This window comes from Belonocnema kinseyi, chromosome 5 (assembly GCF_010883055.1).
Source record: "Belonocnema kinseyi isolate 2016_QV_RU_SX_M_011 chromosome 5, B_treatae_v1, whole genome shotgun sequence".
In the NCBI taxonomy this organism is placed as follows: Eukaryota; Metazoa; Arthropoda; class Insecta; order Hymenoptera; family Cynipidae; genus Belonocnema; species Belonocnema kinseyi.
This window is the reverse complement of record NC_046661.1, coordinates 111,813,211-111,830,564: the sequence shown is the minus strand read 5'-3', so window position 1 is coordinate 111,830,564 and position 17,354 is coordinate 111,813,211. Positions and strand designations below refer to the sequence as shown.

Below are 17,354 nucleotides of genomic sequence, written 5' to 3'. Positions count from 1 at the left end.
TTCCCCTTTGATCTTATTTTGCTCTCCCCCTAATAGACCCTTAAAATAATCCGTCCATTCCTCCATTTCTATTTCTTCGTTAACGCCCTTCCTTTCCCCTCTGTCTTTTTATTTCCAGCATCTTCTCATGTTCTTTTTTCCTCCTGTTATACTCCTCCTTCTCCATTTCCTCTCTTCTCTATTTGCTCACACACTCTTTTATTCTCTCTTTACTCTCCCAGTATTCCTCGTCCCACCAGCCTCTCTTTCCCCCTACTCTTTCTTCATTAGTACCCAGCTCATCCTTTACCTTTTCAATGGACCCCTTCAACCTTTCAACTAACGAGTCTATTCCCTCCTCTTTTTCATACCTAACCTTCTCCTTTTCCATCTTTTGTTTAAACTCGTTTAATTTATCTATCCCCCAGATGCACATTTTCGTGTTTCGTTCGCACCCTTTTTCCTTTTTCCCTCTGCCGCGCTTACTGACGCCTCTTCTTAGTGTAACTATGACCGGGAAGTGCTCGGACCCTATCTCATTCCCTACCTTCATACTCTCTATCATATGCCGCATTCTTTCTTCAGCCAGGATGTTGTCTATTACTGTTGCTCCCTTCCCTATGAATGTGATCTCCCCTTCCTCATCTCCTTTTATATTGTCATTGCATATAAACCATTCTGTTTCTCCTATCATGTCTAGTAACTTCCTCCCCTCCCTGTCCGTCTCTCTATGTTTGGAGTTCCTTATAAATGTTTCCTTTTTTTCATCCCATAAACCTCCCCCTTGCTCGCCAGTCCATGCATTTAAGTCCCCCCCTATTAAAACCAATTCTTCCTTCTTTTCCTCCATCCACCTCCTTATTACTCTCCAGCCTTCCTCTTCCCCTCTTCTTCTGTATACACACACCACTGCTATTTCTACTTTCCCAATTATAATTTTTCTTATCATTGTTCCATCCTTTTCCTCCATGTTCCCATCTTTTCTCCCTTTTGATGTTAATTCTTTTTTCACCCCTGACACCATGCCGCCCATCCCTCTCCCTTTAACGTGTTGTGTACAATATGGAGTCAGAAGCCTTTAACTTTGTTTAATTTAAAATTATGCCATGTGAAATTTAAGCATGAAAAATATACATTTTCAATCTTGTTTCGATTTGATTTGAATTAGTTAAAATGCAGTCTTCAAAAATAGCATTTTAAAATTCGGGTTTCTAAACTGCTTACATTTAAACTTAATAATTTCTTAATTTTAGCATTCCAAATTCAAAGTTTAAAACAATTCGTAAATTAAAAATTAAACCCTTATTCTTTGATATACTAAAATGTTGAAAAACTTCCATACGGTTACATAAGATTTGATGAAATTATGAGAATGGCAACTGGATGTAAAGACCAAAAATATACTTTTTCAGACTATTACATAAAAAACTTTAACCAAAATTACAGAAACATGTGGCTATTAATCACAATGTTTCAGGAAGGAGATAATATAAAAAATGACCGTGCTTAAGGAAGGAAAACCATTTGTTTTTTATGAATTCCACACGTATTCAATTCAATTTTAAACCTAATGAAACCTAAATGAATCTGATACTATAACATTAATAATTTCAAACCTTTAAGATAGAAATATTTGCAAACCAAATTATTTGAAATATTCAAAATTTAATATTTAAAATATTTAAAACTAGAATTTTCAAGAATTTAAAATCAAACTTATTTATAAATTCAAAATTTTTATATTGCAAGAAACTTAAAAGGATTGGATTAGTTTTTCTACTAAAAGTTAATGATTTACCTATCATTTATTTTGGCTGAGTTTCAAAATGTTGGCGCCATCCTACCTTCTATAATGTTTCCAATCGTTTTCATTTGGGTATCCCTTATTCTGAGTTAGGGGTTAAGTTTGCACTGCAGCATTTTGAATTTGTAATTTATTATTCATAAGGGGTTTTTTATTCAGGCAAGCAAATAAATTTCAAGAATATGAATTTAATAAGAAATAAATAAATTTTTCACAATAATATACTGTGTAAATAAAACTACCTACTTGATAATCATACTACGTCACTGTCACATTGTTATACAGTATGATCTGTACATGCTGTTAATTCATATGCTTTTAACTTTTTATATTTTTTTGTACTTAAAACTTTTGTTAAATCACTAAAAATTTAATATCTAGCCAATGAACACATGCGTGTCACTTGTGTTACAAACGAAAACTGCAGAGGGCGTATTGCACAAAAGTGCATTTACTCAATTCAATCGGATTGGGAACGATTGACACAATTAGCAACAATTTAAACCGATTAAACTTTTGATTACTGTTAATTGTTATTAATCGTGCCCAATCGATTATTTCTAGGAGGGACTTCTTTGCTAACTCTCCTCCTTTTTCCTTCCGTAACTTCGTCTCAAATTGCCATGCCCTTTCAGCCAACTTTCAATCTCTTTCCTTTCCTTCCGTCCCTATATCTCCGCACCATATTCTAATACCGACCGTATCAGCGTTTTAAAAAACCACATTCTCCTTCTCCAATCTTTGTTGAACCTTTTTCCCCTATTCCTTATACCTGTTCCATTATCCTGGCTGCTTTTTTTTATCCTGTCTCTTATATGAGCTCTATGATCGCCATTCGTTTGCAAGGTATATCCCAGATATTTAAATTTCTTCACTTCTTGTAATGTTAGTCCCTTCCATCTTCCAGTTCATTCTTTCTTTCCTTCCTCTCTTTTTTTCAGCTTCATTATCTTTTTCTTGACATTTAAATTCGCCTTTTTCTATCTAAGTATTTCTCCAATCCAGTAATTAGGCCTTTCATCCCGCCTTACTAACCAGAAACTATCTTCTACTTACTCTCCTACCTTTACCCTGCTTTTTGCCTCTCTGACAATTTTTCATTCTCTTATTAGCCCTTTCGTGTATCTTTTTCACCATAACTTTTTCTATCTCAATTCTGTCCAAAAAATCAAATGCCGCCTTCAAGTCCAAGAATATTCCTATCGTTGCCACTTTCTTCCATTTTATCCTTTTATTTATCAGATAATTTAGAATATATATGTTATTAATCACCCCCTTCCTTTTCTAAACCCTTTTTGATTCGGTAGCTCTAACTTTTTCCCCTCAACATCTTTCTTTATTCACTCCGACAAAATAGTTACATATATTTTACATAATGTTTGTATCAGCGTCATACCCCTATAATCTTTAACCTCCTCCCCTGTGCCTTTCTTCACTATGGGTACCACTACTTCTTCTTTCCGTAACTTTTTTGCCACCCTTCATTTGGAATCTCATCTATACCAGATGCCTTTCCATCTTCCAGTATTCCCAACACCTTTACTATTTCTTCCCTTGGTATGTCCTCTTTCTCATCTCTTTCTCTACCATACTTTCCTCTTTTCCTAATTTTCTCTTTACTCCTCCTAGAAAACGCGTAAAATATATTTTTCCATTCTACCATTTTAATATCCTGGTTTACTCTTTTTCTTCTTTTTTTCTCTCTGTTAACTACTAACTTTTATTTTACTTGTGTACTCTAATCCTATTTTTATTTCCCCTACCATTTTTTCCATTTCTTTTCACACATTTTCTCTCCCATTTTGACATTTCTGACCTTTTCTCGCAGCTGTTCTCTTACTTCTATTGACCAATCCCCTTTTTCTGCCCTTTTTACCTTTGCTTCCTTTTTATCCATATTGCTATTAATTTTTTCTTCATCTAATGTTACTATTAGTGATAAGTTATCCGAATCAATATAATCTCCTACCACTATTTTCCTGACATTCTCTCGTACCTCATCATTAACTATCACATAATTAACGACCGTTCTAATTTCTCCTCCTGAGCGTGTATATCCTCCTTCCTCATCTCTCCATATATTTCCATTTAGGATAAATCGCCCCAACTCCTCTAAACTCTTTAACAATTTCTTTCCCTCTCCATTCAGCAACTTACATTTAGAGTTTCTTCCTCTCTCTCCTCCCCATTTCCTTCCTCCTCAATCTCCTGTTCTCACATTGAAATCTCCACCTATTATTAGGCTAATCTCTTTCTTATTATTTTCCATCATTTCTTTCATCTCCACTGCTTTTTCCTGCATATCACTGTTCATATAAATCCCCACTATCTCCCACTTCTGTCCTCCCAGCTTTACCTCTTCTACTATAAATCTTTCTTTTTTCTCTTTCCTCTTTTTCCTGTCTTTCTTATCCTTCTCTGTTGTACATTCATTCCCCACTACCATTACCATTCCTCCTACTGCTCTGCCTTTTTAATCTTTCTGTTTGCATTTTGAACTTGCCATTTGTAAATTCTTGGTAACCTTCCCCTTACTTTTCCCCATCCCTTTTCATCTAGCCACGTCTCCATCATTACTACTACATTCCACTGTATCAAATTTCTTATAAAGTCTGTATCCTTTCGCTCTAATCCTGCTGTATTACAGTTACATATCCTCCATTCTTCCCTACATTCGTTTCTCGTCTCTTTTTGCTTCTTACTATTTCTTAATTTTCTATTTCCCGCTACTTTCTCTCCTTGTTTCCCAGCGCCTCATTTCTTACTTTGTCTTCCCTTCCTTCGTCCCAATCCCACCATATTCCATCTAGCTGTATTCTGCCATACTTAACCCAGTTCTTTTCCCCTTACTTTTTTCTTCTTCCACTATTTCCCTAAACTTATACTGCATATTTATTTTTACCCATATCATATTATCCTCTATTCTCTTCGGGCTTCCATATAACAAAATCTTCTTTGTTATCGCGTCCCTCATATGTTCCTTCTCCTTTAGTTTCACCAATACAATTTTTTCTCCTCCTCGTGTTTCCTTTCCTACACTTTGCATTTCCTGAATCTCTACTTTAGCTTATAGGCTTTTTATCACATTTTTTACTGCTTCCTTCAATTCCCTCCCTTCTAATCTTAGAACCTTTATCACTATGTTTCTTTTTCTTCCATCTCTTTCTTTCTTTTCTAATCTTCTTTTCATTTCCCTTACGCTTTCCATCTCATTACTCACACTCTCATCACGCCATTTAACGCATTTGTTCTAACTTTAACTTTTCAACGTCTACTGTTCGTCTTTGTTCAATGCTGTCCTCGTCTTTCCCATTGTCCTTCTCCCCCTCTCTATTCTGATATTTTCCCGGTGGTGTTCTGATCATTTTCAGTGTTTTTAGGATGGATCCTATTTCTTCATCTACTTCGCTGCTTCCTGTTTCTGCCCTATACATGTTCCTATTTATAAAAGATTCGATTAAGCCAAAACTATTCACCCTCAATATTTTTAAATTTTATATTTTATATTTTCAAACGAAAAATGAATTAGTTCACCTTTACATTAAAAACGATCAATTTTCAGTCACAAATGGATTAGTTGAATTCTCAGTTAAGAAAATGATTTTTCTAACTACAATAAAAAAATTAACTTTCAACGAAAAACAGTTGGATTTTTTCATTGAGTTCTATTCATTCAGTTCGAAATCAAGCGAATAAAACGAGAGAAAGAGTAAGTTTCTTCAAATCAGGAGAAATAGGGAAACAGAGACGAATAGGGACAAGAATCTGCAGTCTGCTTTAAGATGCTATACTTGTAAAATAAAATCATAGCTCTTATTTTATAAAGCATTTGAAAAAACTATGATTCGTATTTATATTTTTCATGCATGATGTCTCATTCAGTGTGACTTAGTTTTTGAATGGCCCCAAATGAGATATCTTCCGAAACGAAATTTGAACATTGCTTTTTTTAACAACCCTAATGTCCATATATATCATATTTTGCCTAACTGGGAAGCGGTATTAAATATTAAATATATTTATTGAAATAAATGAATAAAATATCTTTGAACGCAAAACTCATTTTCTCGTTGCAAGCAAACACTCCACAAAATCTATAGCAGACGAAAAAATCATATTATACAAAAGAAGAGCGATAATAATCCGTTGGCACCACTCTAGATTCGTATCTGGCAGATCTGCCGATAAGAATAGTCTGAAGCTTCCCGAAGGAATCTTTCTACTTACGACGACAATGCAGGTGATAAAGCTTGCAAAGAAACAAACAAAGTGAGACATAGATTGCAATTGATCGCTTATTTATCGGGCACTTAGCACTTTAGGTATCAGTAGCAATTTTCATTTCGGAACGCGATGGGATACTTGGCAACTAAATGCCAAGCATCTTTGTTCCATCGAACACTGTGAATTAAAGAAGCAAACAAGAAAAACCTCTAATCTAAAGAAAACGAACGGGATTATTCGTATTGGGCCAAGAGAGGAAGTTATGCTTCGAGGCCGACCTACCTTTCGTCTTCACAAGCACCAGAGGATCAAGGAACAATTTAATCAAGATATAGTCAAATAATATCAACCCTTGCTAATTTCACTGAATTATTTCTCTTTCCGTTCTGGAGAAACCGTAAGCAAGATTTCCCATTTTGAAATTGATATCATCAATATTCAAATTTGAGCATCTGGAGGTATTTTTACTAAAGGAGCTGGATTGAAGTCGCGTTTCTAATCAGATGGGTATTTTTAGCAAACTCTTCGGTGAGCCATTTAATAAGAAAAATTATTATCTAATCACAGATCATGTTATTTAAGCATATTGTTTTAACGGGGATCACAGCCCAAAATGCTAGCTCTCAAAATAGGACGAATGGGTGATTTTTCATGAACATAAGGAAAAAAAATTCTTTTAAATAAAATTAATCTGTAGGTACTATATTTAATTTAAGATGCAACGCTCAATAATTCAGGAAACAATATAATGCATTTTCAACAAAATATTTGAATTTTCAACGAGAAACAAAATTTCCTACGAAAAGAAATAAAGTTGCGAAGAAAGAGTTTAGTTTTCAAGCTAAAAAGTCAAGTTTCTTAGAAAACAGTTGACTTTTAATCCCCAAAAGATGAATTTTCAACCAACAAAGATGATTTTTCAGGCAAATAGTTTAATTTTTAGTAAACAAACATATTTAGTTTTAGACAAAATAGTTGCACTTTAGAGTAAAAGAGATCAAATTTTTAAACACATATTTGAATTCTCAACCTTCAACAAAACGAATTTTCAACCAAATGGTCCAATTTTATAACAAACAAGATTTAACATTAACCACAAACAGTAGAATTAAAAAAGTCAAAACCTCATTATAAACAGACGAATTGTTTAAAAGAGAGTTTAATTTTCAAACAAGAACTTTCCTACCAAAAAAGATGATTTTTAAATCCAAAAAGACCCATTCACATGAAAGAAGTTGGATTTTCTACAAAATAATTCAATTTTTACCAAATTAATGTTCAACAAAATCATTAATTTTTCAACAAAATAGCTGAATTTCGAACGAAAATTATGAATCTTTAACAAACAACAAAAGTTAATTTGTAATCAGGAATTTCAACGTAGTTAAAGTATCAATAAAAAAGAACAGTTTTCAACGTAACTTTTCAATAGCTGATATATTTACCAAAACTTAATAATTGATAACCAAACAGATTCATTTTTAACCAAAAAATTAAATTTCTACCAAAACAGAATAATTTTCAAACCAAAAAGATGAGTTATCTTAAAAAAGTTGTTATTTCAACCCAACAATATGAATTTTAAACTAAAAATTAGTTTTAAACCAAATAGTTTTTTTTTTTTAAAAAATAATAGATTTGTATCCGAAACAATAAAATTTCTATTAAACACTTGAGATTTTATCAAGAAAGTACTTGAAATGAAATAGTTGAACACTGAACTAGAAACTATCAAGTCTCAACCAATTTGTTTGATCTTCAATGAAGGAAGATTAATTCTCAACGTGACTTTCTAATAGATGATATTTCTACAAAAAAGTTCTATTTTTTCCAGAAAAGATCAAATTTTTACCAAAAGTGATTAATTTTTAAACCAAAAAGACGCATTTTTTTTACAAAAGAGCTTAATTTTCAACCAGGAAATATTTGTTGGTTAAAAGAGAAAAAAATGATAAACAAATGGTTGAATTTCTAAACCAGAAAGGCGAATCATCTAGAAAACAGTTCAATTTTCAGCCCAAAAATATAAATTTTTAACTAAAAAGTTGTAATTTCTACAAAAATAATAGAGTTTTTAATCTAAAACAACGAAATTTCTACATGCCCGTGAATTTTTTGTCAATAAACGTATTTTTTAACTAAGTAAGTAATTGTTGCGGATTTCGAAAAAATGAGACTTCTCTAATCAGAATGAACAAGAAAGATTATTTCAATACTTTTTGAAGATGCCCGGTTCTATTGAATCCAATTCTAAAAAATGTTGATATTTTAAAAACGGGTGACGTAGTGTTTGAACAGTCTCTTAGGGAAAAAACATTTTTTAATTTTAGGGAAGTACTTGTTGATCACCAACACCGCAAGTTGCGGCCTCATGATGGCCGTTGCGGATGTGATACATCAGCAAGGCGAATTATTCAGACAAAATCGCTCGACGAAAGTGGTTTCGATTTCTACCAATGTATTAGAACAAGAAAATGGAGAAGACAAAAAAGTCACACTATCCTGCGGATCTGAACATGACTTCACTCGCACGAGAAATATGTTGACTGTTGGTCTCCTTCAGGGACCATTTCATCACTATTTTTACAAATTTTTGGAAAAATCTTTACCCGGGACTAAGGCCCTTTCGGTTTTGAAAAAAACCTTTGCTGACCAGATGTTGTCCAGTCCAACTTGTATTGCCATTTTTTTCTTTGGTCATGGATTTCTGGAAAGAAGGAATCTCAAGGAAATCAATGAAGAAGTCCAGCACAAATTTCTACATACATGGAAGGCACATTTAATTTTAATTTACTAGAATCAATCATTTTTTTGTTACTAGAAGCAAAAATTAAATTTATAAATTAATTATTTTTTAGGTAGACTGGTGTTTCTTTCCTCCTGCACAGATGGTGAACTTTTTATATGTCCCTGTTCAATATCGTGTCCTTTATATCAATATGATGACGATGCTTTTCGACATTTTCTTGTCTTACGTCAAATATGTAAATATTTCTTTATACAATAAATTACACAAATGTGTCTTGCCAAAGCTAATATAATTCCTTTTTCAGGAAGCTGAATTTACACATTGAGAATTGATTATAACTGGATGACAAATGACACCTGATATTCAAAAAAAAAATAATTTTAAAAATATAGTCTGTATACTGGCTTTATCTTGATTTAAGTCATGCTTAATAGTTGAATTGTGATTATTTAGATTATAATTTATATTTTGTTCCAGAATTACAGACAGATTATTACAAAAACAAGAAAGAAAACTCAAAAGAAGGAACATCATTCTGCCAGTATCAGTATAATATGCCATAGCAAACAATATTTTTTATCTAATTTTTACTTGTCATCCTAAGCGCTGTTTATACCTTTATAATTTTAAGTTGTCATAGAAATATCATATTTTCCATTATTGTATAATTACAATCAATAATTATTGTTGAAACGTGTTTAATATTATTTCTTCTTTTTTATTAACCAACTCTATTTTTTATCGAGATACGAGATTAAAGTTTTTGAGTCAATCTATCACTTATCGGATTTCTACCTTAAAATATTTTTTATCCAACTTAAAATTTAGAAAATTATATCAAAGTTGAAAGGTTTATCTAGTCCTATAGTAAATCAGGTAACAACCGGATAAGTGTTAAATAGCCTTGAAGTTGTAACTTTTTTTACCGAATTGATTTCTATTCTAATAAGTGGTTACCTTTAAATTAATTTTTACTTTCAGTAATAATTTAGAAAGAATAAATGCATTAAAAAAATCCTAATCCAAGTTTCCGGAAGATGTTTAACATTGGGTGATAAGCAGATTAAGATCATCTATTGGCGCCAAAGTGGCAAACATTTATCTAGTAACTTATTAACAAGAACATAAATAGAAACAATGTATTGAAAGTGGATTTGATGACTCTTATCGCAATATACTTAAAACTAGGTAATTTTATCTTTCATCAATAATCCAAACGACTGCAACAATATCAGTATTATCTCTTATCGTACTAACTCTTATCAGTAAAAATATTTGCAGTCTTACTGCACGTGCAAAACGTACGCATAATACACCACATGCAGTTAGGCCAGTAGACTGAAAATCCTAATTTTAGAAAAAATTAACGCTACTGAAATAACTATTCCAAAGGAACAATTTTTTTGGACGATTTTTCATATCTCCAATAAAAAGAAGATTATTTGCAACAAAGTTAACTTTTTTATAAACTTCGACCTCCAAAGAATTTAAATGTGTAATTAAAACCCATTTTTTTATTGAATAATTTGTGATAATTGTTTAAAAAGTGACGAAATATATACAAAAAATGAGCATTTCTAAAATAAAACCTGTGCCGCCCCATAACTCGAAACACGTAGTGTCATATTACATGATTTCAAAGTGAGGATCTACATTTCCCTGCTCAAGAAGAGGAGTTCAAACTGGCCATTGTGAGGAACCCTAAAACCTCCGCGGGTAGTGATGACAGGAATTTACGTCAGAAGGGATCTTGATAATATTTGCTTCACTAGGTTCTGTACTAGAGGCCTGTTAGCGATTAAAAACAAGCAACAAAGAGGCCAATGTGATTTTTTCAGCAAACCTGCCATTCGATACTCTATGCCATGCGCCATCAGAAGAATCAAGAGAATTATTAATAATTATGTGCATTTATTATACAGGGTGTCCAAAAAGTCTGGGAACACGTAAATAACCATTAAGAAAAAATATTAATCAAATGGGTCAAGGTTATTCTTGGAGTAACGTTTCAAGGTCAATTTTGTGTTTTTCAATGGGAACCCCTATTTTTAACATCGGCCATCGAAAGAGTGGGAAATTTTACGCTTAAATATATACTCAGGTCAGAGGTCACGTGTGAATTTGCAGGTCTGCTGAAGTTCATTCAAACACCTATGACCCATGACCTTAGTACATATTTAAACGTAAAATTCCCCACCCTTTTGATTGCCGATGTCAGAAAGAGGGGTTCTCATTTAAAAGCACAATGTTGACTTGAAATTACCTTAAAGGTTAGGGTGGCCCAAAAAATTATATTTGAGAAATTTCAACGGGCGCATTGACCAAATCGTTTTCTTAGTTAAATAAATTTACCCATGTTTCTTTATTTGCAAAAAAAATATATTTTTAGCCATTGCCCTGAGGCTTCAAAGTTTCTTGATTTAAAGTAAAGAAGTCCTAACACCAGTTACAGGTTCGACCCGAATAGCAGTAATAGATTTATTAACTTATGATTACTCTGATATTCTACTCATTGTCAGTAACCCATTTTGTTCTATAAATCTGTTCTCAATAGTTTCACTGATAAGTGATCAAGCATATAAAAGTTAAAATAAATTGACTGATAATTTTGTGAACAAAATCGAACAAGTAAAAATTGAAAAGAGAACGATTTCGTCAACGAGTCCGTTGAAATTTCTCAAATGGCATTGTTTGGACCTCCCTATTGAAGGTGAAGTTCAAGGTGAAACTGAATGTCACTATTAGGGTTCTCGCTGAAAGTTACTCCACAGAAGACCTTGAACTGAGAAAATGTACAGCCGTCCCGGTAACTCAAGCTGAGTGTTGCTTAAGTTTGAATGACCTTCGGCAGACCTGCAAAGTCACACCTGACCTATGACCTAAATACATATTTAAACGTAAAATTTACCGCTCTTTCGATTGCCGATATCAAAAATTGGGGTCAATAAATTTTTAAGTGAAATTGAAGATCACTATTCGATTTATCGTTGAAATCTACTCCAAGAGTGACCTTGACCCATTCGAATAAAATTTTATCTGGACAGTTATTTAGGTATTTCTAGACTTTTTGGACATTCTATATGTGAGAAGTTGTAGACTTAACTTCCATCCTAGAAGGTAAGCAAAAGGGGGAAATTTATGCAAAAGACTTCGTAGAACAAAAGTCTTAAGAGTCTGATCTCTAGCTGTGGATAACCTTACGAGGCAGATGAAGGTCGTTGGAGATGAAGGTTTCACTTCTGCATACTTTTCTTGAGCTATTAACCTTTATTGAATGTTAGGAGGAACAATGTTGACGGACCAGATAACATGATCCTAAAAGAACAGTCTTTTAGATTTGGCTTGCGAGAAATGGTTAAGATTGTTTTTTTTCATTGTATTGTTACGGTTGCAATTCTAAAGCATATATCGATTGGTTCTACGAAAAATAGGCTATCTTTTCGTTGCCCTTAAGAATTGAGGCTCCGGATGCAAAAAGGAGATATAGAATTATTTTTCTAGAGTGGGGAGGCCCCTGAGCAAGCGAAAACTGCCAGTGAGTAAGTTGTTCAGGAAGGTTCAAGGAAGTTTTCTAGAAAGTCTCAGCTCAATTATAATGGTATTTAACAAACTGTTAATGTTTTAATTTTCTGGCCCAATGGATTTTCTCCCGCGTTGACTGCGGGCTGGCCGGTAAACCGATACCCCAGAGTTAGGTACAAGTGTTTCTCACAGTCAGCCGAGATTTGCTAATTAAAGCACGAGAAATATGGAAAATCATGTTTCATAGTAAATAATTCTTTTTCTCTGATGAAAATATTTAAATGTTGCCATTTCCAGAAACATGAACTTCATAAAAGTCCTAAAAATAAACAATCTCTCTACATTTCTTTTTTTTTCTATTTAGTGTGTCCTTCGTCTGGCCTCTATTTGTCAATATACTTACATAGGCTTTTAGGTTGTTTCTTTACCAAAAAAAATATATCAGTTTAGTTAAGTCTCTTCCGATCAGCGGAGCACATCGTTAAAATATTATGCGATATATAAAAGTTGTTCCATTAAATTATCCTAATAGCTATACAAAATTCTGTGATATAAATATAGTGCAGTGCATGTTCTTAAATGTAGCAGAAGTGTGGTATGTAATAATAAATGAATCAATTGATTCTTGCTTAATATACTTGAAAAATATAATTATAAAAATTGAAATATATAAATCAGTTGACGATTCAATTATCTCATCGGACGAGGAATTAAGCAGATTTAATTATTTTTTAGTACGGGGAGATGTAACACTTGTATCTAACACTGGGGTAGCGGTTTACTGGCCGGGCAACTTTTTCACTGACAGTTTTCGCTTTCCCAAAATTCGCTCGACTTCCGAAACGTTGGAAGTTGTTTGTGCACGAATTACGCACCGTCTCGGAAAAAAATTATTAACAATTTGTTTAATAAACATTTTGATCTTTCGCTAACGTCATTCGTCGCAGAACATGATAATGCATATTTCTGATCAGTTTTAATACAAAATATTAAAAACTATACAATTCCGTTACGAGTTGAAGTGAAAAAATGCAAAATATTTTATTCAGAAAAAAAAAGTTTTTCGTAAATAATTCGAAAAATAAAAAAAGCTAAAACTTCTTTATGAAGAGAAAAAGATGCGGCATTCAATTTTCATTTTGGATATATATCTTAAAAATTAAAATTCGAGACTTTATTTTCAAGAGCTCCGGGGCCTCCCCACTCCAGAAAAATAATTCTATATCTTCTTTTTATATCCGGAGCCTCAATAAGGCTAGCCTTCATGTTGTGTGAAATTTAGTAAACACGTAGAAGTGTTAGAATAAATAAAAAATTTCTTGTTTTGAAAGTTATAGGAGCGTAAATTACATTACCAACTGTAATATAAAATGCTGGAGTTTGGAATTCGTTGGAAATGTTTCGAAAAATAATACGTTTTTTATTCCTCCTGAAAACTTGTCTAAATGAAGTAAGGAGTCTTTGGGAACAATTGACTTTAGACAGAATTAGATTGATTCATTCTTCATCTCTTTCTGTCCGTCAAATATTGTTCAAAACTTTTTAATTCGTAATTTATAGCAAGTATTTAAAATCTTAAGAATTTTTAGGTACAAATTTCTAATTTAATTTTTGATGTTCATTTATTGAGTATTTATAAGGCTTTTTTAAAAATTATTCCACTTCCAACGGTTATGAACCGATATATGTTCGGATTTTTTTTAGTTTTAAAGTAAGCGATCACAAATCAAAAGTGCCAAAAATAAAAAATGTCGAAATAACCATTGAAAATTAACTGAACAAGTGACAATTGAACATTCAATTGTTCGAAAATATTAAAAATTTACGTCTTGTTAGTTGAGTCTTAAAACATGAATTATGTTTAAAGTGAAGTCTTAATTATTCCAGCAGCCTTGAAACGTAAAGATTATTTTATTTTAATGCTGGAAGGATCCTCACCTCTACTATGATCCTCAATTTTTTTCCAAGAGACGTTCATTGAATACCCCGGCCTTGTATTAATGCGCCCCCTGTAAGCAACTTTTTTAACTGAGCCTGAATCAAAAAGCGCGGGTTTATTTAAAAATTTATAAATAATATCAGTAATAATTCAGATAAATACAGCCGATTGTCAGTGTAGTAACTCACGGTTTCGTAATTCATATAGCATTTCTGGCCTGCGCAGTTTCTCAGCCTAATGGTCGATAGAACGTTGTGATTCTTGTCTGAAATATACTAGCAGCGTCGTGGAAAGGCGCAGTGCGCGGGTACTCGAGTCTTAAAATTGTGCAATATTATGAATTCAAATTGACATTCCTGCATATAGTACAATTTGCTGACTAAAAGTCAATATTGTAGAATCAAAAAAATGAATCGAATATTTTGCTGAATATTGAATCTTGCTAGGTGAAAATGTCAGCCGTCAGGAAGTTTAGCACATGGTACTGCAACTGTATGCTCCTTTTTGAAAAAATTCTTCGAACGTTAAGGTAAGTCCGAAATTTGAGGTTAGAGTGCAGGTTAATAATTTGTTCGATGTTATTATTCATTCCTTTGAATAACCTTCAGTTTTCATTGGTAATTGAATATGTTCCACCCAATGCTGATTATCCATGAAGTTTTCCCTCTGTGTTTGAGTTTCGGGAGCAAACGCTTTGAGGGAGGCGTTAAGGTATGACAAACTTACTCGCTGACAGTGTGATTGTTCTCAAAATTGCACACGTTTCAAGACATGCTCTCAGGTATGATAGACATAGTGATTGTGGATTATTTGCAATATTGTAAACGCCGTGAGACAGGTTCTTAGGCATGACTAACTTATTTACCATAACATACATGTTCTTTCCTCGTTGTTTTGGTATTTAATTTTGCTCAAATCTATATTATAGTCTAGCAGACTAACTTCTGATATGTTTTTCCGAGTCTCCACATTGCATGAGAGGTTCATTACTCTCTTCCTTGCCTTCTCATTTTCTGTTGTTCCATGTTCGCAAGACGAATCCCCTTAATGGGGATCTATTTTTTTATTAAGATTTGTTGCAGGTCTCTAAACATTACAAAGTATTTGAAGATTAATATACATATCTCATTTTGACAGTCATGGACTTTTTTAAGTGCAAATGGTCATTGTTAACTTCGAGCACACATATAAAGAACCATCTTCTTATATATCTGAAATTAAAGTGTTTCTAAAACAGCGCGTTCGACTACCAAAACGTTGCATACGGCACTTAGTGAATCCTGGGGTAGGTCCACCACCTGAAGATGGAACGCCTAGACTGGCTTCAGAATTAAGTCTCGTTTCTTAATTGCATCTTTCAATCCATCTTGTGCGACATGTAACACCAATCACTACATCGGTCTTTGTTAAGAGTGGCTTAAGCTTGTCGTAGCCGCCCCTCAAAGACTCGTCGCCGTCTATGCTATAAACAACATCATAGCATGCTTCATGAAGATAATACTCGTAAAAGGCCTTCGACTGAAGAATCGGACCCTTCAACCACTAAGAAGCTTCGTTTGGATTCGACTCTGTCTCATCTGTCTCTTTCTGACAAGTTCTGCTTGCTACAGCATATGTCGCTGTAAAGACCTCAGATGGGCATGAACTTCATACAAGAGCCTTCCTCGACCCTGGCTCTGAGACCAGTTCCTTATCGTACAAATGAGTTCGACACCTTGGCTTACCACAACATTTAAACATTACCACACATATTACCACACAGTTGAACCTAAACCAATCGAGACTGCTCTTCAACGCGTGAGCCTTCATCTCGAATCTCATTAATCAATGTTACTTATCGAGGTAAATTCTCTTCTTTTTTGCGGTCTTGGTCTGATCATTTCAGCGGACAAAGTTGTCGATAAAAATTGGAATCACAATCTAGGGACATCCCTAGACGGATTCAAAGTCCATTGCACACGAACCCATCGATATGCTATTAGATGCTACAGTTTGCAGATCATTTATTCGAGATGCAATTTGTCCAGGATTACGAAAGGATCCTGTAGCGGTTTGATTCGTTTCCAAGTGGGTAGTGATTGATCTGGTCGGATTCATTATTTTTCAACTTGAACCTTGCGCTGCTGTTCTTCTGGTTTGTTTGATTTATTACGTACGGGACGAATTGGAACTCAGTTGCTTTCATCTACGATCGGTCAGACTCACGAAACGTTCGCTGTTGGAATCGAAATGTTGATCCTTTCCACTGGCAAATTTATTTTGCCAATTAGATTGCGGGTTTTCAGCGAATTCTCTCCAACGCCTTTTAGCGTTACATGCTTAAAAAAGAAAATCCATCTGATACTGCCACTCGAGAAATAGATCCTCGAGCTTGAGTTCAGCAGAGTCCGTGGCAGAATAGCCAAGAATAGTTTTTGGAAAGTGAAACTTAGAGGCCAGTATTTTATTCTCATGATGAAGCTTCCCTAAATGACTCACCTGAAGCAAATTACAAAGAATTCGAGCAACTGTCTATTGCGTTTCGTGCTGCTTACTGAAATCTTACTACGATCAGTAATTTCTCTTTATTGAATTCTGTAACAAGAGTGATTGCGCGTTGTTTTTCGCTTTAAACTTCTTCTGCAGTCTGCTGTAGAGCGTTTTGAACTCATGGATCAGCGCCTTAATCCCAAAGCAATTCACAGCTCGTTTTTAGTTTGCGTTTTCTGTGCTAAAGACTGTAACTTTAAGGATGAATTAAACACCTTTTTTTCGGGAAAAATTACTTGAAAAACAAAATAAACTCGTCCGATTATATCCATTAATTGATTAGTTACGTCGCGATTGATCGTTACGTGAAAGATTGTGGTCCTAACTTTCGGAGGCTACATGAAAGCTAACTTTCCAAAACAACCAAAATATTTTGTTATTTACGACGGGAATGCCCTGTTGGATTTACTTGGGGACTCATTTTTCGTATTAAATTAATTAGGTATTTAGAAGCACTAGTAAGAACAGTGATAAATGATCTAGTACTCTATTTGATCGACTTTAAACTGTCCATATGCAATTTCTTCGCTGCTTCACGCCAGTAAGTAATTAGTTTGGCATCAGTGCCACTAACCTCAAATTTAGGATATTTTACTTTATTTCCTGAC

At 33.7% G+C, this 17,354-nt stretch overlaps 1 protein-coding gene across 2 annotated transcripts; it reads left to right on the top strand.

Moving 5' to 3' along the window:
• Positions 1-6,091: 6,091 nt before the first annotated feature.
• LOC117172799 (mpv17-like protein 2) lies at positions 6,092-9,424 on the top strand. 2 transcript variants are annotated; one of them, XR_004467060.1, is made up of 5 exons: positions 6,092-6,535; positions 8,338-8,780; positions 8,866-8,991; positions 9,061-9,147; positions 9,234-9,424. XR_004467060.1 is itself a non-coding variant. In XM_033361027.1 (4 exons), the coding sequence occupies exons 1-4, from the start codon at positions 6,511-6,513 to the stop codon at positions 9,079-9,081; spliced, it is 615 nt and encodes a 204-aa protein (XP_033216918.1). In that variant the 5' UTR covers positions 6,092-6,510; the 3' UTR covers positions 9,082-9,424. The 2 variants fall into 2 exon arrangements, 1 of the variants encoding a protein (XP_033216918.1); XM_033361027.1 differs by having other exon boundaries at positions 9,061-9,424.
• The last annotated feature ends 7,930 nt before the right edge of the window (positions 9,425-17,354 follow it).